The sequence below is a fragment of the Panicum virgatum genome, chromosome 9N (genome assembly GCF_016808335.1).
Source record: "Panicum virgatum strain AP13 chromosome 9N, P.virgatum_v5, whole genome shotgun sequence".
Taxonomy (NCBI): domain Eukaryota; kingdom Viridiplantae; phylum Streptophyta; class Magnoliopsida; order Poales; family Poaceae; genus Panicum; species Panicum virgatum.
In genome coordinates, this window is record NC_053153.1 from 3,928,879 (window position 1) to 3,952,799 (window position 23,921).

General features: G+C 42.0%; 3 protein-coding genes across 4 annotated transcripts; 2 read left to right on the forward strand and 1 right to left on the reverse strand.

Annotated features, from left to right (window-relative positions):
• The first annotated feature begins 1,780 nt into the window (after positions 1-1,780).
• LOC120691436 (FAD synthetase, chloroplastic-like) lies at positions 1,781-5,379 on the forward strand. 2 transcript variants are annotated; one of them, XM_039974505.1, is made up of 5 exons: positions 1,781-2,169; positions 3,216-3,361; positions 3,836-3,971; positions 4,086-4,261; positions 4,350-5,285. In XM_039974505.1, exons 1-5 carry the CDS (start codon positions 2,015-2,017, stop codon positions 4,844-4,846), a joined length of 1,110 nt encoding a protein of 369 aa, XP_039830439.1. In that variant the 5' UTR covers positions 1,781-2,014; the 3' UTR covers positions 4,847-5,285. The 2 variants fall into 2 exon arrangements, with proteins under 2 accessions (XP_039830439.1, XP_039830438.1); XM_039974504.1 differs by having other exon boundaries at positions 1,791-2,169; positions 3,207-3,361; positions 4,350-5,379.
• A 3,328-nt stretch (positions 5,380-8,707) lies between these two features.
• Positions 8,708-13,693, forward strand: LOC120691117 (mitochondrial import inner membrane translocase subunit TIM44-2-like). The gene is made up of 14 exons (XM_039974089.1): positions 8,708-8,970; positions 9,668-9,774; positions 9,968-10,042; positions 10,185-10,260; positions 10,382-10,426; positions 10,514-10,915; positions 11,003-11,071; positions 11,167-11,231; positions 11,497-11,565; positions 11,636-11,708; positions 12,165-12,269; positions 12,493-12,564; positions 12,650-12,712; positions 13,239-13,693. The coding sequence occupies exons 1-14, from the start codon at positions 8,908-8,910 to the stop codon at positions 13,371-13,373; spliced, it is 1,419 nt and encodes a 472-aa protein (XP_039830023.1). The 5' UTR covers positions 8,708-8,907; the 3' UTR covers positions 13,374-13,693.
• A 638-nt stretch (positions 13,694-14,331) lies between these two features.
• Positions 14,332-23,006, reverse strand: LOC120688085 (vacuolar protein sorting-associated protein 35B-like). Its single transcript, XM_039970237.1, has 22 exons — positions 22,729-23,006; positions 22,535-22,631; positions 22,316-22,442; positions 20,996-21,181; positions 20,041-20,128; positions 19,827-19,883; positions 19,649-19,738; positions 19,443-19,565; positions 18,780-18,854; positions 18,653-18,712; positions 18,444-18,560; positions 18,038-18,277; positions 17,896-17,961; positions 17,642-17,731; positions 17,221-17,310; positions 16,791-16,880; positions 16,424-16,492; positions 16,243-16,323; positions 15,975-16,082; positions 15,754-15,857; positions 15,340-15,453; positions 14,332-15,253 (listed from the first exon to the last, which is right to left on the reverse strand). Exons 1-22 carry the CDS (start codon positions 22,849-22,851, stop codon positions 15,037-15,039), a joined length of 2,412 nt encoding a protein of 803 aa, XP_039826171.1. The 5' UTR covers positions 22,852-23,006; the 3' UTR covers positions 14,332-15,036.
• Between the last annotated feature and the right edge of the window lie 915 nt (positions 23,007-23,921).

Here is a 23,921-nt window from a genome sequence, read left to right on the forward strand (position 1 = left end):
CAATTTTTAAAGGTTGGGCTTTCGGACGGACGGCCCGCTCAAGAGTGACGACTGACGACGTGGGGCCGAAGAAGTGACGTAGCGCTAGGTTTGAAGATACTTTTTTTTTGCCTCGGGCGGGTTCGTGTGCTCTTCCCCGATGTAAACAAGACAACAATTAGGTCTCCACTAAAAAACAAGGCAAAATAGCGAAATATATCCCTCTACTTTTTTCAAAGATTCAAATGCGTCTTTCAACTACCAAAGATATCAATTTAGTTCTTTTTAAAAAACTATATCAATTTAATCCTCAAACTTTTTATTTGAGCTCAAGTTCAACTTTGATGTGATGTGACACACCTATGTGGCCTGCCAAGTCACCCTAAAGTGTATGTAAAGTTCTCGTATGTTACCAATTGCAATACATGTATCAATTCAAGTGCTATGTTAACTAATAATTTATTAATAGAGCAAAAGTAAGTACTGATCTTGAGTGTATGAATAAAAGGTTTATTTTTTATTTATTTGTGCATTCTAATTGAATATTAAACCATATTTTTTTATGAGGCATCAAATGCGAGGAAAAATTAGTGGTTAAAGAGTTTATTTATATCTATTGACTTATTTTTCATCACCAATTGTTAACTAAGTATGCCTATGTAGCACGTCATATAGGACCAGGGATGAAATTGAGCCAAAATAGAAATTTTGAGAACTAGACTGATCAATTTCATAATTAGAGAATGATTTTGAGCCCGAGTGAAAAGTTGCCAATTAAATCGGCTATTTTGTCAAAGAAAAAAAAACAGTACTAGGTGGCACTAGCGTTGCTTTCTTCTTTCGCAACTGTTTGCGTGGAACACCTCCATATTTTGTTCAAGCGTGCGGTTGCCAAAATAAAAAAACATAGACGTCCATCTAATAAGCTTGTTGTAACTATATCTAAAAAGCAAATTAAAGCTTGTATGGAGAATCAATCAAAATATTTTTTCTAGGTGAGCAAGTTATTATTTTATAAAGGAAAATACTATATTATATTTGTCTATTATTTTCCTTTCATCTTCTTCATTTCGCGATGTAACTCGCTCTACATTGCCACCCACTATTTTCCCTAGCAATGCTGCCATGTCTACCACCTTGGGACCGGGGGCGGACGCAGCTCCGGCCCATGACTAGGACCAAATTCAGCTATGTACATGAGCCTCTAGTTATTAGACTTTTCAGTGAATTGAATCTTTGGAATTTAGACCAAAATTAAGAAGTGGTGGTGGAGATTATTGGGCCGCGACTAAAGCCATGACCCAGGTGACCCTAGTGGCAGGCCCGCCACTACTTGGGACGGACCAACTTGTTGTATAAAGATGTCCAAGTACAAATCCGCTAGCAGAAGCTTGCGACCCCAACCTCATCTCTTAACATTTATTCACATTGGTTGAATATCATTTTTCCTGCTATTTTCGAGCATTCGAAGGATAAAAGGATGTTTAGATAATCAAGCTTTATTAATTTTTAAGAAATCTAAATCTAGCACGATTTAGACCGATTTTAGTAGGAAGTGGCAATATACAGCTACCAAGACTTCGAACTCGGTAACGGTGCTAGATTTTTCTTCCTCATTATCCTATAATAAAAAAAACTCCCTCTTTTCTTCTCATAAATAAATATGCTATGTTAGTAAATTTACTGATATCTCATTACATTTAATATTTATAATATTTTATAACACTTCATTAAAATTGGCCATAGTTTGACACAAAACAACCTATAAACTCGATAGTTCGGTCGTTTCATGGCCAAACGCACTCGGCGCGACGTGGCCTGTCCCTTCCTGTGCGTTGGAACCTGCTTGCGCATCGCACGCAAACCGGTCCTGACCCCGGCCGAGACGGCGACAGGGGACGGGCAGCGGCCGGACAGGCTGCCGCCACCCGCCACAGCCAGCAGGCGGCGAGGAAGAAGACACGGCCCGCCAAGCTTCCCCCGGCGAAAGGAACAGGAAGGCCGCGTCCTCCGGCCGGCGCGTGGTGGTAGTGGGATGGAGAGGGCCGCCGCCGCGGCGCTCGGCTGCGCCCTCCGCTCCCCTTCTCCCTCCCCGTCCCCGGCGCCCCAGTGGCCGCCGCTCCTTCGCTGCCATCGCCGCTGCCCGCCCGGGCCTCCCCGCCCCCTCCTGCCGCCCGCGCTCCGCTTCAGGTGACGAGCTGCCTCCTGTTATTGCTGCTGTTGCTCCGTTTTTCCTCTCTGTTGCTGTCAGCGGGATATACTGAAATGATGCTAGCGCTTGGTAGCTGTTCGACGAAATGACTGTTCATTTGAGCGTTGGGACGGTCGATGGCACCCTCTTATCTGCAATTGTGTTAGAGCGTGTTAGAGCATTTCTATATATACTGGAACACGATGAGAAGCTTGGGACATTTGAGCGTGGGGATCCAAATGCCAGTCAAATTTGAAGGGTTAAGTTCTCTGGGCTTATTACTAGGGTTTATGAGGTGCGCTAACATTTTCCAAACGCAACGAATTTCTGTGCTTTGACTTTCTAGTAGGTGGCCAACTATAATTTTGGATTTAATGTAAGGAGTTGAAGTTTGTTTCATGTCCATGATTCTGGGATGGGAGGTTGGAGTCTGATGATATAGCAAGCAATTGAGCATTACGTTACATGTGTGCGATTTGGTAAAACGGTTTGTCATGTTGCTACGGAACCATGCTGGGCTAAATTTCGATCACCTAGGACCTATCGGCCAAGCTAGGCTGCATGTCGAAGTAGGTGTGGTCGTGTGGGCAAAGGGGTTTGAGAAAAGGGTAAAGCCACCATATGGGGTGTGTGGACGCCCTTGGGCAAATGGGTTTGCAAAAAAGGGAGAGCCACCATATCTGCTATACGCACCATGTAAGGTTTTACTGTTCCCTAATTGTTTAGCGATGCAAGCTGGGTAACCCCAGAAGTTAGTTATCATTTAACATCTACTAATTTGAATTTCATATAAGATCATTGGTCCAGATTGTAGTATGGGAATGACTAACGAACGCATCAATTGCTTAAGACTCAAAAACTTGTAGGCATGTAAAGATTAAACTTGTCCTCCTTTAACACTTTGATTCCTACTTTTCTATCGAAATGAGAATATTTTTTGGTGTACATTAGTACATGTTTCTGAACTTGTTTATTAAAACTAACTGCTTTTAGACTATTAGATTTGAGATTTTGGCGATACCTTATGCTACTTCAGTCAAAACAGGCCTCTAGACATGACAAAGGGGCAGAGTAGCAACTCACTTAAGACCTTCAGCTCATCTGGACACTCAGGGGTCAGACAGAACAATGACGATTTAGTTAACGGCAAGCTACTAATAGATTGTGGGGAAGAGCAAGATTGTGTGCTCGGTAAGTTCCCTGTGGAAATTTTTTTTATATCATCCAAGTTTCAAATTGTTACTTCGATTTTCAGGCAGAATTGAAATCATGCACCTCTAGAAGGTGGCCATCAGCTTATTTCAGGACGAACTGTTGTAATAGTAACTGGCATAGGATACAGCGCATATGGTACAAACTAATTATGATATAAAAACTGAAGGAGAAGGCAACCACTTGGTCAAAATTTCATGTTTCTGTAGTGAAAGTTGCAGTGTTTGTTTTCTCCTTTCCATGTTACACTTGTTGCTTCTTGCAGTTGAACTTGTGTTTCTATCTGACCTCTCAATGTTATGTAGCTAGATGCCTAGATCACATGTTCTTTTCTTTAGAACTAGAACACATGTTCTTTTGTTATTGTAGTTATGAGATTTTGTTACACACTTCTATTGTTAACGCCTTTGTGCTCTTATGTATAAATTTCTTCATATTCCATACATTTTTTAGGTGGCATAGTTGCGCTGGGAAAGTTTGATGCCCTTCACATTGGCCATCGGGAACTAGCAATGCATGCTTCTAGAGCAGGGACTCCTTTTCTTCTTTCTTTTGTGGGAATGGCCGAAGTACTCGGCTGGACGTATAGGTGAGCCTACACGAAAACTTTCATAGCTTACCTTTAGAAGTTTAGAGACTTCTCTTTGGCAATCATTAACCCCAAATCAGCGAGGGCTTTACATGAGTATTTCCTTTTCTACAGGCCTCCTATAGTTGCTCAGTGTGATCGCAAGCGAGTCCTTTCATCTTGGGCTCCATACTGTAGGAATGTCGTACCTCTTGAATACCAAGTTGAGTTTTCAAAGGTCCGGTCTCTATCTCCACGGCAATTTGTTGAAAGGTTATCAAAGGATCTTAGAATAAAAGGTGTCGTGGCAGGTACAGACATTTTATTTTTATCCTGCAGGTTCTGTATTGTGCTTCACCATCCTGCCCCTTCACTAATATTTTCTTTGTACAATGACAGGTGAAAATTACAGATTTGGTTATAAAGCATCAGGTGATGCAGCTGAGTTAGTTAAACTATGTGAGGAATTTGGTTTAAGCGCATTCATTGTACGCTCTGTCATGGACACAGCAAAAAGATCTCATAATGGAGCTGCAGCTGCTATAAATTCAAGTGATAAAGGACAGGTCTCTTCCAGCCGTGTCCGCCATGCATTGGCTATGGGTGACATGGAATATGTCTCCGAATTACTAGGGAGGAAACACCGTCTTGTGCTAATGGTTAACCAAAAGTGCCTTCATGAAAGGAAAAAGATTGTACTTCCTAATTCCTGCATGTTGAACATGCCACCAGCTGAAGGTCTGTATGAAAACTGCGACCTTGTTAATGGAGAGTATCTTGGACCATGTAGAGTGATCATCACCTCTGACACCATCGTCATTGAGATGAAAGATGAGAACAGTTTGTCTCCCAATCCAATTCAAGAAGTCGGGCAATTAGGCATTGAGTTTGGATAAAGTTAAGTAAATTTGTGCTCTATTGGTGGGAGGCCATCTTTTTAATTTACCTTTTTTTGGAGATTGATTCCAAAAGGAGAAGGCTTTGGTGGAAATACTGCAAGGGAAGTCAAGGACTGTGTTTAAGTATGCAGTTTGCCTCGCTATGATTGAGTTCAGGAGCATCTTGTAGTCTCACAAGAATGCTTTCTTTCAGAACGTCAAGATCAGTCCAAGCTTACCATACAAGGACTGTGGGGTCAAAGTGACATTTCTTTTGATCTGACAAGCTGCATCCATCGAATCAAGCTGCATCCTTACCTGGAACACGCTGTAGCTTATACATTGTAGTTTTAGCTCATACATTGGTAGGGAGCATGGTTGGTCATTTGTCAACATTGTAGCATCTGTTATTACTTGAATGTTTAGTTGTTACAATTAGAACTTTTCTGATAAAGAACTTTTGATCTCTCCAGATTTCTTTTAGACGAACTTGCAGCTGTCCTTTTGGCTGCTGCTAGCATGTAGAAATACTATTTGTTAGACATGCTTAACACCTGGAGACTAAAGAGAGTTTTTTTGGGGGTGCACATTTGAAAAAGATAGGGAAAATTCGATTCATGCCACCACAACTCCGTGAAATTGGGTTTCACGTTGAAAATCATGCCACTCAATGGCATCGATTTCAACATGAAATCAAAAATCGTGAAATTGTAGTGGCATGGATCCAACTGACCCTTGAAGATACTGGCAACTTCTGCAGTTCTGCTTCTGCTGTGATATACCTCTGGTACTGTGAGCAGTTGTGCACAGACATCTCGAACGTATAGATGATCAACATTGATGGTTTCGTGACCATTACAGGTTTTCGACTACTGAGGTAAACTGTTTAATTTTGCTTCCACCTACTTCATCGAACATTTGTTGTAGCGGTTGCATTTGAATGTTGCTGCAATTTAGGCCTTGTTTAGATGCACCCAAAACCAAAACTTTTTAAAACTGGATCACTTTTTGGAATTTTGGAGCTAAACAGGCCTTTGTAAAGTTATGGATGTAAAGATTTGGTTCCAGGGTTGTAAAGTTTTTGAAGTATTAAACGTAGATTAATAACATAGATTCTGTTTTGTAAACTATAAGATGAATTATTAATTCTAATTAATCCGTTATTAGCAAATATTTACTGTAGCATCACATGGTCGAATTATGATGCAATTAGGTTCAAAAGATTCGTCTCGCAATTTAATGCAAAATGTGCAATTGGTTTTTTTGTCCATATTTAGGCCTTGTTTGGGAGGGCTCCGACTCCTTGTAAAAAGGGTGGAGCCGGAGCAGGTGGAGTTGCGTTTTGTGGTTCCACCGGCTCCACCTACTCAAAGCATCTCCAACAGCTTCTTTCAATTACACTAGCTAAATAATGTTTAGCTAGTCATTTAGCTAACTATTTAGCTATCTAAAGGATAAGGATGGGAAAGCCAACAGCTTATCCATCCAATTCCTTCCCCATCTCATCCCCTTCTTCACGAGCAGCCACTGACAGCCATGCCCACCGCGTCAGCACCCTCCAGCTCCTCACACTCGCCGCACCTCCTGCATCTCGTCGGAGGCGCGTGCAGTCCCCCGCCGCCGGCCGCTGCTCGCCGGTGCGCGCGGGCACGCATGGCCGCCGCCGCCGGCCGCTGCTCGCCGGTGCGCGCGGGCACGCATGGCCGCCGCCGTCGACCGCTGCCGGCCGCCCGCGGGCTCGCGCGGCCCCTGCCGCCGGCCGCCGCTCGCAAGCGCGGGCGCGGGCGAGCACGCGCGGCCCCCGCCGCCGGACGCTAGCCCTACTGCAGGCGCGGGCAGGCGCGCGCAGCCCCCGCCGCTGGCCGCTAGCCCTCCCCATGGCACGGGCGGGCCTTGGAGGAGCTCGGGGAGAGGCACAGACGGGCCATGAGAGGAGCGTTGCCGTGGCTGAGGGGCGCCGCCGGAGGTCGAGGGCCGCCGAGGCCGAGGGGCGCCGCCGGAGGCCGGAGGACGGGAGGACAGCGACGAGGATGACCGCATCGGGAGGAAGATAGCGAGGAGATAGCGAACCGAATAACGAGTGGAGGAGGATGGAGAGTCTGTTGGATGGGGATTTTTACTGTCCTTGTTTCAAATTTAGCTAGTCAAGTCTATTTACCTAACTTATTGGAGTTGCTCTCCCATGCCAGTATGGAGCGGCTCCACTTTTTAACCGTGTGTTTGGTTGAGGGTTGGGGTGAGGTGGGTTGGGTTGGACCCGTCCCTACGACTATTTGGATGGAATCCGAGGTGGGTTGGGTTGGACCCAGAAGCGAATATTCGCGTGAGATGCGCGTCGGCTCCGTCCGCTGAAATCTGGCGGACGGAGCGAACCCCCTTTTCTTTCGTTGGGAGCGCCGTGAGCGTCGTTCGGTCCTCGTTCGCGACCGCGCCGGCGGGCAGCAGGTCGCGGCGGGCAGGAGCGGACCCGGTGGGCAGGAGGCCACGCGCGTGCTCGACTTGGGAGGCCACGGCAGGCGAGCTCGAGCCCCGACCAGGAACGGCGCGTCTGCGGCTGGACGGCAGCGGGCGGCGGAGGCCGGGCTGTGGCGCGTCGTCGGTAGGGCATCGGAGGCAGGGTGACGGCGGGGGGGCTTCGGCGGCGCGAGCTCGGTCGCGGAGGAGGGCGGGGCGGCGGAGGAGGGTGGAAACAGGCACGTGGCTGGGCGGGGCAGGGTGTGGACCTCCGGCTGCCGGGACAGGGCGAGGCGGAGGGTCGGGGCGAGGCGGCGAGCTCTGCCGCCGCGGTCAGAGGAGGCGAGCTCGGCCGGCAGGGGCTGCGCAGCCCGGCCGGCGGCGAGGGCCGGGCGCAGGCGGCCGGCTTCGGGCGCAGGCCGCCGGAGGGGGGCCGGGCGCGGTGCCCCCCTGAGGAAGAAGATAAGGGTTAGAAAAAAAAGAAAAAGGTGAGAGATTGACAGGTGGGGTCTATTGGTGGCAAGTGGGACCCTCATTAACGGTGTTATCATGCCATCCAACCCGTATTCCCAATTCTTTCAACCAAACATGAAATGGGTTCACTCTATCCCCAAAATCAGAAGTGCAACCAAACAATGGATGGGTCGGTTCCGTCCCCAAAATCCGGGTTGGATCCAACCCAATCCATTGATCCCGCAACCAAACACACGGTAAGTGTTTAGTAGGGCTCTAGCGGGAGCCGCCGAAGAATCCGGAGCTGGAGTCCTGCCAAACAGACCCTTAATATTTTATGTATGTGTCCAAACATTTGATGCAAAGTTTACAGCCATTTGAAATGTAAAATTTACAACCATTTTGAATGTAAAGTTTTTGCATCTAAACAAGGTTTTAGCCAAGCTGCCGACCCATTTATTTACTCTCTTTTTCGCACAAAATTGATGTTAAAAAAACAAAGGGATCTCATTTCCAATGCAGAAATTTTATAGCTGAATACTGCTACACACCATCCAGCATAATGAGTGCCATGTAGAGAACTAAAGAAAGAAATTGCAGGCCTCAAGGGCACATGATCGCAAAAGAAGCTATGGACTGTGAATCGATCTGCCATTGCCCAACTGATGAATCATCCACGAAATGAATGGACATGAACAAAATTGCATAAATTCGAATAAAATGCTTGCAAAACTGTGAAGAATTTGCCTGGCTTTTCCCTCCGTTGACCGTCAGATAGGAGTTTAAATCAATCAAGATTCGACCATCTTTCGCCCCAAGAAAATATATGCACACTGGTACCGGAAATACACACGCATTTTCCAATTATTACAGCTAGCCCCCTTCTCTGCTTACGCAAAATTTGCAAAAGTCGAGTAACATAGGCACAAAACTTTACCGTTATTGCAACCTGGTCCTTCCCCCATCCTGTTCTTACCTTAAACCTACTATCCCCCTTCTCCCGCCGCCGCTTCCTCCCTCCCTCCGCACGCGCGCCGCCAGCTCCGGCCGCGTCTGGCGACTCTACCGCCGCCTCCTCCTCCCCCCGCACGCGTGACCCAGTTATCGCCGTGCGTCAAGGCTCTCCGCCGCCGCGACCGCCTTCCGCCCGCGCACCGCTAATTGCTCTAGGGATGGCGACTTCCGCGCTGCTCCGCGCTCTCCGGCGGCCTTCGCCCGAAGCCGCGCTGCGATTGGTGAGTGGAATTTGGTATCTTTTATCTCTTTGGTAATCCTACTACTGAGATTTGAATAGCAAGCTACAAGTGGGGCGTTGGTGTCTAGAAGTAGTTTAGGAGGGGACAAAGGGATAATGAGTAAAGGTCATGTTTTTCTGCAATAGCAGATGAGCATTTGCTCTATTCTGTCGAGAAAGTCTATCATCTGAAAAAAAAAGCTGATGATTGTTTTCTTTGTTGAGGAGTAACCACTAGTGTGAATTGAAGTTCTTGGTGAGAAAAAAAGATGACATAACTTCCATTGGGAAAATTTATTCTCTCCTTCAGTTTCAACAAAATGGAGCCATTTGTTTGCTACGTTTGTGATACACATCCTTTACTTTTGACTGATTTGAAGATTTGTGTAAAATTAATTAATTCCATGAATTATTTTTATGGTTGCACTAACAAGAGACAAGTGACAGCTTCATTTCATTTAGGTCGCTTATTTACCACAAATACTATGGTTGCATAGGTTAGGTAGGTATAGTTTCTTGATTCAAGAACAAAGTTATCTAGGCGACTAGGCCTTTTTGTCTGTCCAGTATGTGATCTAATCAATGTGGGATGTTTCTGGAGTTTGATTAGCAAACCCTATTTTCATACTTTATTCCTTTATATTACATTGCTGCCTGCATTTTACTAATTGCCATTTGATTGCTGTTACATGGTGTAGGCAATGAGTGCAAATGCGCAAGCAATTACTGGATATAGACATCTGAATAACAGGAATCTAAGTGTTTTCAATGAGTTCTCGAAGCAACTAAAGGGGGAGGCCAAGAGGTATGTGTTATTTTCTAAGGTCTCCACTGCTATGGAAACCCAGAAAAAATGAACAAAAAGATCAATATAGCAGTCATATAACATTATAATAGTTGTATGTTTTTCTTTTTCAATTCTATACTACTTGATCACCTTTTATAAGCAATTATGCTTATCAACATTTTTTCGCTTCATTTATTATATTTTGTTGCAGTAATCCTGAACTCCAGAAATCCATGAAAGAGTTTAGCGAGAAACTTGGTGTGGTAAAGGAAGACCTCAAAGTAAGGTACAAGTTGGCAGAAGTGTCACATTTTTTTCATTTTGAATCGTCTGCATATAGTGGTTAAAATTAGGATATACTTTTTAATGAAGAAGATCTGTACTTTTGAATGTCTTTATTGAGGACACCACAATTACAATTTATGCAGAACTAAGAAAACAACAGAGACAATATACAAAAGTGTTGATGATGTCTGGACTGAAGCTGAGGAGACATCTAAAAAGGTAAGTCAGCCACAGTGTGTGTCAAGGATGATTGTTTAATATTTATACAAATGTGTCCTATTCATTTCTTTGTTTATTTGTGCTCATAGACTTGTGGGGGGCATTCTTTTTTCATTTCTAGGTTACTGCAAATATCAAAGAAAAAGTGTTTGCTGCTAAAGAAGAGGTAAGTGATAATTAATATCACTTTGATACGGTATGCATATGAATTTCTTTATGCATGTATTCTTTTCCTTGATTGAATGGTTAACAGGTAAAGGAAAGTTTTGGACTTGGAAAAGAAGAGAGTACAAGTTGCAAGGATGGTTCGCCTGGAGCTTCAAAAAATGAGAAAACCGAGGCATCCTCGCATTCAGACCGCGCGTCTGAAGATGCCAGCCATACATTATTTACTAAATTGAAGTCAACAATCTCATCTGCTTCACCTGTTGTATCTGGTGCATTTGCAAAGTTGAAGGATACAAAAGTATCAACTTTAGCTAAACAGGGATATGAAGTTATCAAGGATGAATTAAGCTCTACCTCTAGCAGAAAGAAGAAACATCAAGCTAGACATGCTTCTGCTAAGGTAGAAAAGAGTACAAGAACTGATTTAGTTATTATGCCAACAAAGAAGTCGGTGCTGGGTGAAAAATGGGAAGCATTTAAGAATAAGGTATATTTAGATAAGATTGTTCAACTTTTGTTCCTATCTTTTTCATATAAATCCCCTATCTGAAATCCTTTTTTTTCTTTCTATAAGATCCGAGGTCACCCAGTCTATAAGAGAGTTGATGAATACACCAAACCTGTTGTAACCAAGGGACAAGAGGTACCATCGCAATGCTGTACAGTTGTATTTGATGTATTTGGTCAAACATAGTTTTCCCTTGTAGTGATATACATGTTTTGCATATGCAAATGCAGGTAGCTGAGGACGTCCGAGAAAGATGGGAGACAAGTGACAATCCAGTAGTTCAGAAAATCCAAGAGTATGATGTACTCCATCATTTCTTTGTTCTATCTGATTACAAAATTTGATCTTCTCTTTATTTCTCTTATCAGTTATGACATTAGATATTGTGTCTTGAAAGCACCACGTATGGCAACTGAGTGGTGCATTCATGGTTGCAAATCCATTGGTGTTGTTAATGACACAAACGGGATGAAAAATAAATGCTAATCACTTTCTTGTATATGCAAATCAATTAAATTTTGCGTCTGACATGTTGGTTTCCCTTTGTTCTTGCCTTGTAGTTTGAACGAATCTTTGCTTGAAGAAACCACAGCTGCGGTGACATTCAGAGAAATCCGGCAACGAGACCCGTAAGGCGCGTGTAACATATCTGAGAAACTTAGGAGGTAGCTGAGTTATGTTTCACTATTTTGTGCACAGGTCCTTTTCTTTATCTGATTTTGTTGCTGATGTTCAAGAAATGATCAAGCCTGTTCTCACTGCATATTCAAAGGTAACTCTTGTCGTACTAAGGAGAAATCCTCTCGTTCATTGAACTAGCATGATTGCTGATTGTACTAACGAGATGGGTTGGTTGTGTATTACTCCCACCTTTTCTTGATCAACTAGTTTAAAGATTTGTAGATTATAATGGTACCACTGGATTCATGTTGGAACACACTTTAATATGATGTCAATGTCATGGTCATGAACATTATAATACAACACATGAGATATTGACGTACAAATTTCTATTAGAACTGCACTGAGTAAAATTGGGCCCTGCGTTTTGAAATGGAGGGAGTGCTTCTTTACATATATCTGGTGATAGTGCGATTATTATGAAACTAGCGAGTTTCAGATAAGGTTATAATTTCAAAGGGATTTGTTTGATAAGTTCAAATGGACCGATTGAGATTCTCTTTCTAAGAATCTTTGGTTATCTAACAATTACATATGCTGCTTTCAGGGTGATGTGGAGACTTTAAAAAAATATTGCACCAAGGAAGTGATTGAGCGCTGCAAAGGAGAGAGACAAGCGTATGCATCACAGGGCATATTTTTTGACCACAAGGTAGGCCATTGTTGACTTATGTGTTGAACATTCCCTTTTCCCAAAGCTTTTTTGAGTAAAATGTTGAAACATGTTCCCTCTTTTTGAATTTAGTCACAGTGTTCTGTACAATATTTTCTTTGTATTGGCTGTAACTTGCTGCTCCTAAGCTGGGAACAGCCTTCTGGCTTTCTTAAAAAAGAATGAAGAAAAAATAAAATCTTATATTTCATGGCATTTCCAGATCCTGCATATTTCAGAAGCTGATGTATTGGAAACAAAAATGTTTGGATCTTCACCCCTGATTATCTTGCGTGTAAGTACATTAGCTGTAATTAGTTTTTTTTGTTGTTCTGAGTTTATCCTGCTTACAATGCATGCTTGTCTCCAATATATTTCAGTTCCAAACGCAACAGATATACTGTGTCCGAGATAGAGAAGGACAAGTCATGGAAGGAGGACAGGTAGGCTATTTCCATGGGGATATATAACCATCTTTTCTATATGTTTGTCATGTGTGGTAGGCTGATTATAGGGTAACTTCATTGTGATCTGGTTGACTGAATTTGTCTCTTATCATGATCTTTCTCATGCTTTACTCCATGCTTGATAGAACCTGGTGAATATGCCCGTGAACCTTATTGCATTTAGGTATGAAAACTAAAGTAATATCGCAAACCCTCCACCTGAGTTTGGAACTTTTGACTCTCTGGGTAGGCTATGTATCTAGTGCTGTGAAGGTGAAATGTTTCCATTTTAGTTCGACAAGGGCAGTTTTACTTGAACCTGAGTGGTACCATGGTGGGACTCCTACATAGCAGGTCGTTAAATGTTTACATTGGTTTATCTGAATAGCTCAAGTTTTTATCCACCGGCATATATATGACAGTGAAAAGCCCAAGATTTACTGCACCTCATAGTTGACAGGTGACATTGCAGTTGACATATGTAACAAATGCTAATTCTATTTTCTTGGTGTAAATGTTCCAGGATACCATTCAAACCGTCTTTTATTCATGGGCTATGCAACTTCTTGACAGCGATGAGGTGCCAGAAGAAGAATCATATTACCCGGTTTGGCGGCTGCGTGAGATGCAACAAGCTGGCATCAAAGCCCTCATATAGAGCAGACTGTCTTGTTTTCGTTCTTGTTCTTCATTTGATCAGCTATTGCTCTACTTTCACTGCTGCTCAACGAGCCATGTGCCCCCTTGGTGCAAAGCAATTTTCCACATTGTTTCTTTTGATGTGTCCTGATGGTAGCAGTCTGTTCCTATTCTTTCCTGATGTATCTATTATCTAACGCTTGTGTTGATCACAAAGTTCACGCCGTCTACTAAAAAACGGTTGCAAGCAGCATACTTGTGACTTGTTTTTGGATTGGAAATGAAACACACAAGGGTTGTCACGGACAACACAGATCCTGGGTATATAGTCTTTGGATTCGCGCTTTATGTGTGCTGATGAGGCTATGCTGAAGCTCCGTTCTATCTCAGGGTGTGTTTATTTTTTGGCGTAAATTTTTGGATAAGAATCTTACTATTTCGGAGCACTAAATAAAGTTTATTTATAAAATCTTTTGCACAGATGTTGTAAATCGCAAGATGAATCTAGATTCGTCTTGCGATTTACAACCCATCCGTACAAAAAGTTTTGCAAATAGATTTTATTTAGTACTTCATGCATATGTCCAAATATTCGATGTGATGTTTTTGGGTGTAAAATTTTGGAATATAAACCGGGCCTGAGAACGGACCCTCAGCCGAAAGAGTCAGCAACCCAGCACGGCCTAGCATTGTCAGTTAGGCACCATGGCCGAACAGGCGCGCCACACACCATGCGCAGGTGCTGCCGCTGCCCGAGACAGACCAAGGGTGTCTGCTGCTGCGATGTGCAACTGCTCATTAGGTTGTGACCTGATGTGATGCACAGCGACATTGACAGCTTAACAGGTCGAACAGAAAGCGCAGCAAGATCCATTACATCATTAGTATATTCATGTTGCTAATTGCTGAATACTCCCTTCATTTCAAATTATAAGTTATTTCGAATTATAGGTTGTTCCGGCTTTCTAGATACATAATTACACAAATACTCCCTCCATTTCAAATTATAAGTTGTTTTAACTTTTCTAGATACATAATTTACATAACATATATCTAGATTTACATAACATGGATCTAGATACATAGAAAATAGTATGTATTTAAAAAAACAAAACTACTTGGAGTAGATAAAAGTTCAAGCCACCAACGCATTGCTCGTCTACTTACAGTCAACTAGTCAAGTTTGTTCTCCCCAAGTGCCATCGCCCAGTGATGTCGGGCGCACGTGGCCAATTGATTTGTAACAATATATGCCAACGAACGGGCATCCAACATGTTCAAGTTGCTCGCAACTGATCGCTATTAACCAATCAATAGTCCAGTCAGAAAAGAGTTGTCCTCGAATGTTACAGGAACCTAAAATCAATACGCTTTGCAGAAGGTGGGGAAATATACGACACACTTGTCGAAGTAGAACCGGACCATAAACATGAGTTATCCTGTACAGACCTGTGCTCCCCAAAGCACGAGCTTATTGCCACCTGACTAAACCCGACAGTGTTGCCAATGGATGAGCAGACCCACTCGGACCGTGAGACTTGCAAATAACAGCTCGTATAAACATCTTTTGGTCCAAAGCAGCTGAAACCGATGGTTCCTACTTCACTGAACCATGCCAAAAAAAAGAGACTCAATTCTCTCGACAAAATCGAAACCTGTCATGGTGCCGTGCTTGTTCTGACTCATGAGCTTGTCTTTATTTGTTCATATTTTTCACCTATGTTTCCACCTTTCTGCTTTTGAAATTCAATGTACCGTAAAGTGCTAGAAAAGAAGGCCTCCGTAGATGGATCAGCTACAGCGTTGTCACTTTGCTGCTCAGTCCTAATCAATTCGATCAAATCTTGAATCACAGTATTTGTGATCTGTGGGATTCCTTTCTCAAAGAAGTACAAGTACCTGAAAATGGTGAAAGTATGAGGGTTTACACAGGCAGATATATTTTATAAACCAGAAAACAAATAAAATATAGTTCTCGAGTTTACTTGTTCAAAATTTCGATAAATAGAGTCACAGATCCACTGCTTCCCCTTGTTGCATTAGCCATCTGTTGCGCAGCATTTGCGATTCTCAAGGCACGCTTTAAACAAAGGAGGACCCTGGAACAAAGTTCAAATTAGGAAGTCAGAAATATCTCAGATATTATTCAATAACAGTTCTAAAGGCTATATAAAACCTTTAGTTAACATTTTTCTGTATAGCCATGAGATCTGGGGCCATGACATCATGCAATTAGTTTGACCAGACATGAACCCATGAAATTATGATAGATACTTATCTTATACTGTTGTGATACAGCTGTGCTAACAATTTATTTGCACTACTAACCAAAAGATGGGCAACATAATCATGAGACCCATAAGCAGTGTGTTTACACTGAGTACGATCAATCGTCTTACCTTTCACCATCCATTATTCCATCTTGGTCATCAGTCCAGAAAAGATGCGAACACGCATAGACTGCTCGGCATTGATCAGGCTTCTTGAGAAGTTTTGCTGAGTACTGCACAAAACAGTAGCAATGTTATTGACATGAGGTGTTTTGCAGTCGGTCGAAAGAAAATTGGTCCCAGGCAAATAACAGGGTTTGAGAAGGCTACATTAAAGCAAGACTCATTACCCCTGTTGTCTTATGGGTGAGGGTGTCTCTGTTTTCCACCCCGAATATATTCATTCGCTGAAGGGTTCCAATGATTAGGTGAATTGCTGTTATTTGAGCCTTTGAATCCTGCTTGCGGCAAAGAAACATTATAAGTGAAAAATGGAACGGGATATAAATGCAACCAAATGTCCTTACAAAGGCGCATTCACGATACAATACAAAGTTGCATCAAACAACTCAGGTAAGTAGTCGTTCACAGATGGAATGAGGTGGGAGGGGGACGTACCGCAATTTCTTCTTCATATAAAATGAATGCTTGTGTAAAGAATTCATAAGCAACTGGTTCCAAATCACAGTCATTGGCAGCCTAAATTAAGAATCATAGTCAGAAAATAGCGAGAATTATGAAAATTGGCGATAATTTTTTTTTGTTTTCCTTGGAAAAGAATAGATTGTTACAAACATACCTCTGCGCACTGCAAATACAGTCTCAGAGCTAACTCGGGAGAAGGAACACATGAAAGCGCTTCAATAGTCTGGACATAATAAGAACAATGAGTGTGCAGACAAATATGGAGAGATCCTATGAAACAATTTGCAATTATGCATCTAAAATTGGGTGTGCCAGGTTACTACTTATTAACCATAATTTGCCAACATCTTCGAGTTAATTAATGATGAGAGATATATAGCGTTCCTTGGCTTTTCCTATTCAATTTATACATAGGCATGGAAAGCAAAATTATTTATAATTGAAAAGCATATTTATGCTGCATGCCTGTCCTGTGAGTGGAATTCAAAGTAATATGCATGAAAATAAATCTATGAAATAACCTGATGCAAGATCTGGAAGATTTTTTTTGGAGTTGCAGGCACGTCCTCCCCAGTGACATCTCCATCTTGACCTTGTAATCGCCTAACCAACTGCAAATAAGATGAGTTATCCACATAGATGCTTCAATGATAATAGCTGCATAGATCAATGTAGAACAAAATATGATCTATTTATTTTTGTTCCCAGTACCATGGATGTGTTTCTTCAATTTCGGAGGATAATGTATATGGATGCATCTAATCACTAATATTGTCTCGATAAAAAGCAATCTAAAAGCACAAGTGGAAAAGGACCCCCACAGTGGCATAGTCTTATTGAGAGTAAGAGTCTTTTGCATACTAAAAATCAACATTCAATCATAACATGAAAATATTTTGAATTAACCAGATTCCTCACATCTCAATATTTTTTAAAAGTGGCAGAACAAACCTTGAGAGCGGAGAATACTAATGAAGGTACAGTGAAAGTTAGCCGCTTGGGTCCTCCGAGAAGTATATGCTTCTGAACGGTACATAAGATCTGAAAGACCAAGAAGCATATTGCAATTAGAGCTTTGAAACTGAAGTGGTTGAACACATGCATGCAGATATAAATAAGTGCTGCCTAGCAACAGAGTTTCATGATCAGCAACTAACATTAAATGGCATTTTTCCTTATTTTGGGAGAACGAACATGGTCTAGTGATATGATAAAATAACAGGAAAAATCAGTTTATGCAAGCTGATACACAAAAATAAAGGTTTGTGCAACACATATGCATAGTAAATAAACACATCCACAAAGTGGAATCGATGATGGACACCAGTGTATTTTTGTATACTTTTCAACGATATCAGTATAACAAATGTACCTTCAGCATCTCCTCATGATCATCATTGTGCAACATGTGAATAAGGCGTGCTACGGAATTCTGTTCCTCTTTAAAGTCCTCTTCATCAAGCTAAAACAATAAAAAAACATAGTTATAGTTTGAGCAAACTTGATTTAAATTGAAATTCAAATGTTCCATGCTGATGTAGCCCAAGAAGATAACAGCAGTAAGTAGCGGGAAGAAGACCACAAACAAGTCGAAATACACTTTTACAACAAAATGTATGGTTTCACCTCATCATCTTGAGCCCCATCCATATCTTTTATAAGCCCCTTAATTAAATCGAACAGTGCCTCGATCTGCAAGAAACAGCACAGAGCCACACGATTAGTTGCTTAGTAATTGGCACAGCAATATCATACATTGAAATATTACCTTGTCAGAAGTAGATATGCAAGTTGTGTTCTTCATTATGCTCTGAATTATTACCACAGCCATCACTTTGGTTGTAGCATTATCGAGATAATCCATAACTCGAGGATAGTTTGAAAGTTCCAATGCAGTAACAATGTTGCTATATTTTTCCAGGGGAGCACTAAGAAGTGCAATAATTTGCTTTGTTGCCCTGCTATCTTCAAGTTTTGCCTTGCCTGAAAGTTTCTTGACGCATGCACCCTGTACAATGAAAAATATCATATGAGCTTGAAAGTTAAATTAGCACGAGATCATTAATAAATTTACATAATTGGCATACTATCAATTACAATACTACAGCTTCATAGATTTAGCAACAAACCATGATAAGTGACATAATTCATATGATTGTCTAAAGAAGACTAACCAGCACTTGGTCAACATAATCAAGCCGATCCGGATGTACACGGAGAGTAAATGTCAGAAGCGACACATATAGAGTTACTGCTCCAACAACCGGCATGTCAGGTTGGGCTTCTATCACCTGCCAAAAAACCATAACTCTGCCATTTAGGTTTCCATAGCCAGAGCCAAAATAGCTATGCAATTTGAACAGGAATAAAAAAACAAAGTTACCTTCCCAATAGCATTACTGAACTTCGCAAAAGCCTCAACTTGCAAGAACTCTGGCAATACCTGCATAATTCATTTACGTCAAGCATACATAGAATTTGCCTTGAACAAGTGATCTAAGGATGCTTACTTCAGGACTTGAGGCAGCGTAGTTAGACAATCTGTCCATAAGTTGCGACAGTACTGTTTTGATATCAACACTTGGCTGCAAGATAAATTTAAAAATGAGTTTAGTTGTTGCCTTGTTGGTGTAATAAATAGAATTCCATGCAAACTCCCAAAAATAAATCGAGCTTCACAGTATTCAGTGTTTGAGCTTGGTTGGACAATTCTACAAGGTAGCATGTCAGGGGACTGTAAATCAAACTTTCATCATCTAAGCATGCTACTATAGTACCACAGTATTAGCATATAGACATAATGTAGTTTTTGCTCTCACAAGGCACTAGTTTTACCCAAAACAGATGCCAGAGACATAATGAATCAGTTATTTTGTATGTGTAATTAATCAGTACAGGATTCATGAGCGTGTGAGCTTATTCTGGCTGAACTGTTGGAATCATGTGGCTACTCCTTGTCAGTAATACAATTTACAAAATAACCAGTTTTTAACATCAGGATAAAAGAAATCTATGATCCAATTTGATCTAGATAACAAAAGGCCAGGCAAAGCAAACAATCAAGTCCTACGTGAACGGACTCCAGGTATCAGAATGATGGATTAAAATGCTGAGTTCACATTGACAAATGCAAGGGGATATCAAGCCAAGAAAGAGAAGGTAAAGTTGGCAACCTGTAGCTGGGGAAATGCACTCAATAGTGTTTCCAATGTCTGTAAATGATATTCGTCTGGAAAGACTTGGATTATGCAGTCCATCAGGTAGAACTGTGCAAGGTCATCCTTACAATTGACCACCTGCCAATAATATCACTACTTCAGTTTCCAATAAAATCAAGCTATTATAATCATCAAATATCAATATATTTCTGATTGCAAACCTGTTCTAATATCCTCGGAAGCACAGTTTCTTTGTACATATCAAGGTCAACACCCTCAATCTGGCTAAGTACATGAAGGTTTTTGCCTACCTAAATAAAGATTGAAAGTTTTTTTTTGTAAGTGACATGACTCAGAAAAAATAGTGGAGTAAAATATGTAGAAATGTATTTGAGTTACCAGATCACGCAGTTCATTTCTTTCCTTCCCCCGCTTTTCTTTTTCCCTGACAGGCCCCTGCAGACCAGACAAATCATTTTATGGTTTAAGCTAGGATGGTATAATCAGATGAATGGCTTAGTTACTTGTGCCATTCATATGGTATGATGAAATGCATGGCAAGAATTTAAGAAGCGAAGGCAGGTTCTGCTGTAGGTTACAAGCCTGAGCGTACCTGATGCTGCATCCGGACCCAGAGTTTGTTCATTTCTATGAAATTCTGAAGAACAAATTCAACTGCATCATTAATGCTTTCAGCATCCCTGCATAGTTAACGTTCCAAAACATGACGGGACCTATAGAGATCATTATATAATAGAAAAACTTTACATTTGAAGAGGAATATATACTGTCTGGAAAACTTGTTACATTCTGCATGTCCAACTCCCAGTTAAAATGAATAGAACTAACTGCAGATTTTCGTCATTGTAATTATCCATATTCAAACAGGGCAACAGCCAGTGCCATCTGGAGAGAGTTAGGAATTGGAATATGCGAACGGGCGCCTAGCCTGACTGGTTAGGTGGCCTCAGTAGCACTCCTCAGGTCCTGTGTTCGTCTCCTGATGGGCAGGCTAGGGTTAAAAAGTCCCCTCGCCTGCCTACATGCCAAAGCACATGGAAAATAGATCCCGGCCGCTCTCACTCGGGTTACGGTACCGGCTACGGCACCCCTGTGTAAGGGCGGGGCAGGGGTCCGGGGGTTTTCTTGGCCTACGCAAGAGGTCTTCTCCGCAGGTCAAGTTTTTTTGGAATTGGAATATACAACTAACAAAATGGCTTAATATGGTCAATAAAACTCCAAAGGTTTACAACAAATTGATGAGCCTGAAAGCACAGGAGGCACAGCACCAAACCAAGTGCAAGATTGCATTAGGTATGAACTGTACAAAATGAAGAAAAGGCTTTACTGTTGAGCCAAATGAAACAACACCAGGCTCATCTTTAATATCTACAGCAATTTATGCTATTTTTGTGCCAGTCAGCAGTGCATTCATTAAGAAATAAATGGAAGAAAAAGAAACCATATTACACATTTCAGTAGTTCGAGAATTAGCATGATACTACTGGGACTCAAATCAAAATGAACTGGATGAAGAAGCGGCATAGCATGAAGTAAAGGTGCAGTACCCTTCATACTCGGAACCAATATCTGGCAATTTGTCTCTGCTTATCTGAGAAAGGTAGCTTCTCAGGAAAAGACCACGAAGAGGATGTTGAATGCCCCGACACATTTCAACGAGGTCTTTAAGAACATCTTTAGCAGGAGCCTCTTTCGACTTGATGTACACAGATCCCACTGTGCACAGGAGATAGCTGGCATGTAACAACACCAAATCAGATGTACGTTTTTCATGAATCATAGGCAAACTCCTTGGGAGGGGGACTCTTCATAAATCATAAGTTTCACAAATGTTTAAGTACTAGTGGTTTCACAAAAAAAAAAGAGTATACTGGAAAACATGAACCTCAGTTGATCTGATTTTCGTATAATAATTTTTACACAAGCTGACTACAGTAAACAGCGAATAGGTAAAGTCCAATAATGCTTGCAGTCATGATCTATGTATTATACCATGAATGTAACATCCTGCTTATAGTGTGTGAACTTCCTTATGTTATGAATAAATCAACGCAGTACTAACATCTATAGATAAGGGCTCAGTGAGGCTAAAACAATACTAATCTACTCAACAATGCTAAAAGAACTAGTTTGATTACAGTGGATTTAATTTAATGAGATATACAGGGAAATTGGAAAGTGCTGTCCAAGAATCAAGTGCTAGTAAAGGCTTGCACACCAGTGTGAAAGAATTTCCTGGTTTCGTGGTCTTGTTTTAGTTAAACATGTAAAAACTCCAATCAAATAGGATATTCATGACTGCAATCACATTGTCATTCATGTGGACCTTAACAGAAAGATAGCGAACGCAGCACACCAGCTTGACTCATACACTCGTACGTTAATCCAATACAATCTGACCGAGAGTCTTGTATGACGAAGTTCTTTATTCTGGATGCATATATTATAGAGAACTCAGGGACATTGAATGTGAGCCTTTTGGGATGAAAGTTTTTGTCAACATGCAGTTCTGGGAGCTATCCTAAGATGCTGCAATACTCCTCGTGAGAAAACAATTTTTGCCGCTTGAGCAAGTAACAACTACAAGAGAAAGAGAAATGAGTAGTGACAACCTGACATGATGATGATGTTACTGAGTTAAAGACTTGATAATTTACTTCACTCATGACACACCAGCACATATCCACTTTATTCCAGGTAGTATTTTCAGCACAGCAAAGACTCGCTCACAATTTGAGCTCTCAAGATAAGCAAACTATCTCATCGTTCTGAAAAGGGACGTGTGCTTTGTTTTCCTCACTAGCACTTATTGCCTGGCAATTAGAACTAAGAATTTTCAAAATGGGACAGGGGCAGAGGAGCCTCACAGTCTCGGTAAGACGTTGCCAGCATGTTGAACAAGCTCGTACAGATCAACGACGGAGCAGCTACCCCGCCGGGTCTCCTCCCTGAAGAACATCTCCAGCTTCCGCATCTCATCAAACGCCCTCATGTCTGCAGCCCAACAAGTCAATCCCGTCAGACCCCAACCGATCCCACTCCCAGAATTCGACACACCCAGTCGCTCCGAATCCACAATCACTCACAGAGCTCGTAGTACTTGTGCGGTGAGAGTCGCGAGGTGCGCAGCTCGGAGAGCATCTGCGCCGAGTACTTGAGCGCGTCCTTGAGGTTGTTGGAGTCCTACGCCCAAATTGCACGGTTGGAGCACACACCGAGGAAGGAAGCAGCAGTTGGGAGGTGGAGGGAGGTAGGGGGTAGGGTTCCGCGGGGCGCTTACGAGGGCGCGGTGCATGTAGAAGGCGTTCTGCTGGACGCCGGCGATGCCCTCGGCGAGCCACCGCTCCTCGTCGTCGGCGCCGCCGTCGGGGAGCATCCTCACCGCCGCCGATGCTGCCGCCATCCGCGCCGCCTGGCGAGGTGGATCTGGTCGGCCTCGCCCGCGGCGTCGGGACTCGGGGTTGGATCTAGCGTGGGCTGTCCCCGAGGGGGCTGGCTTGGCTTGGATCGGTGCGGGTGTTTGTGCTCTGCTGCTCTGTTCGTCGCGCGTATTTTTATTTATTTTCTTTTTCCCATTTGTTTTATTTATAATGGTTCGATCGGAATGAGACGAGTTGACGCGCTGCTGTGTCGACGGCTGACTGGCAGTCCGGCTCAGGATTCGAACTCCTAGGACTTGAGAAGGTACTTCAAAAGTTTTTTTTGCAAAAAAAACCTTTTATAAAAAACTGTGTATTTTGCTTAAAAAAGGGTATGCATGTCAAGGTAGGTACATTGCATGTCTCTTTTATGTAGATGAGTAGATGAAACGAACAATTTTTTTCCTCCTATTTGGAAGGTCTTTATATTGCTCAAAGAGGTGTCGCAATGCCTTATGTTAGAGGTTTGCAAAGTCTTTATTACAAGATCTAGGAAATACAAAAAATTGATAGAATTTTAAAGCAAAATTACTATGCTGCCTTGCAAGTGTTAAGTTGCTCGAATAATATTAGAAACTCTTTGTTTTCGAATATCCTCATCTTGTTACTAGGTACTAGTGGAAATGCATGTACCACATGCACGTGTTTAAAATTTTTCTTTCAGCATTCATTGGGAACCTCATATGATATAGCTGAGTAAAAAAATATAAATGCAGTCATACCCATCAAAATTTTAGAAAATAATATATATAGGAGTAATCCTATAATGGACATGTCGCATATCAAGATCAAGATCAAGGCACACATCATTTGTTAAATCATCATGAATTCTAGCATCTGAAAAATATTCAGATAAGCCATAAACACTCACAATCTTTACACCCCGTGACCTGCGGGAACAATATATGTGATTAGAAGGAGCACGAAAGGAAATGGCTATGTGAGTGCATAAATGCATATTATTACACATCTCGATTATATAAAGCTGACACACCTCAGGATCCCAAGAACCATTATTACTCCTTTCTATGCATGTATATGTTTCATTTCGGTG

What these genes read in the sequence shown, in the direction of transcription:
- LOC120691436 (XM_039974504.1), top strand. Translation starts at nt 2,015, where the DNA reads ATGGAGAGGGCCGCCGCCGCGGCGCTCGGCTGCGCCCTCCGCTCCCCT. An exon ending in CCGCCCGCGCTCCGCTTCAG is followed by an intron (nt 2,170 to 3,206) that starts GTGACGAGCTGC and finishes ATGCTACTTCAG; the next exon opens with TCAAAACAGGCCTCTAGACA. An exon ending in AGAGCAAGATTGTGTGCTCG is followed by an intron (nt 3,362 to 3,835) that starts GTAAGTTCCCTG and finishes TACATTTTTTAG; the next exon opens with GTGGCATAGTTGCGCTGGGA.
- LOC120691117 (XM_039974089.1), top strand. Translation starts at nt 8,908, where the DNA reads ATGGCGACTTCCGCGCTGCTCCGCGCTCTCCGGCGGCCTTCGCCCGAA. An exon ending in CACCCCTGATTATCTTGCGT is followed by an intron (nt 12,565 to 12,649) that starts GTAAGTACATTA and finishes AATATATTTCAG; the next exon opens with TTCCAAACGCAACAGATATA. An exon ending in AAGTCATGGAAGGAGGACAG is followed by an intron (nt 12,713 to 13,238) that starts GTAGGCTATTTC and finishes TAAATGTTCCAG; the next exon opens with GATACCATTCAAACCGTCTT.
- LOC120688085 (XM_039970237.1), bottom strand. Translation starts at nt 22,851, where the DNA reads ATGGCGGCAGCATCGGCGGCGGTGAGGATGCTCCCCGACGGCGGCGCC. An exon ending in GGCAACGTCTTACCGAGACT is followed by an intron (nt 21,182 to 22,315) that starts GTGAGGCTCCTC and finishes GTTACATGCCAG; the next exon opens with CTATCTCCTGTGCACAGTGG. An exon ending in GTGCATTTCCCCAGCTACAG is followed by an intron (nt 18,855 to 19,442) that starts GTTGCCAACTTT and finishes TTTATCTTGCAG; the next exon opens with CCAAGTGTTGATATCAAAAC.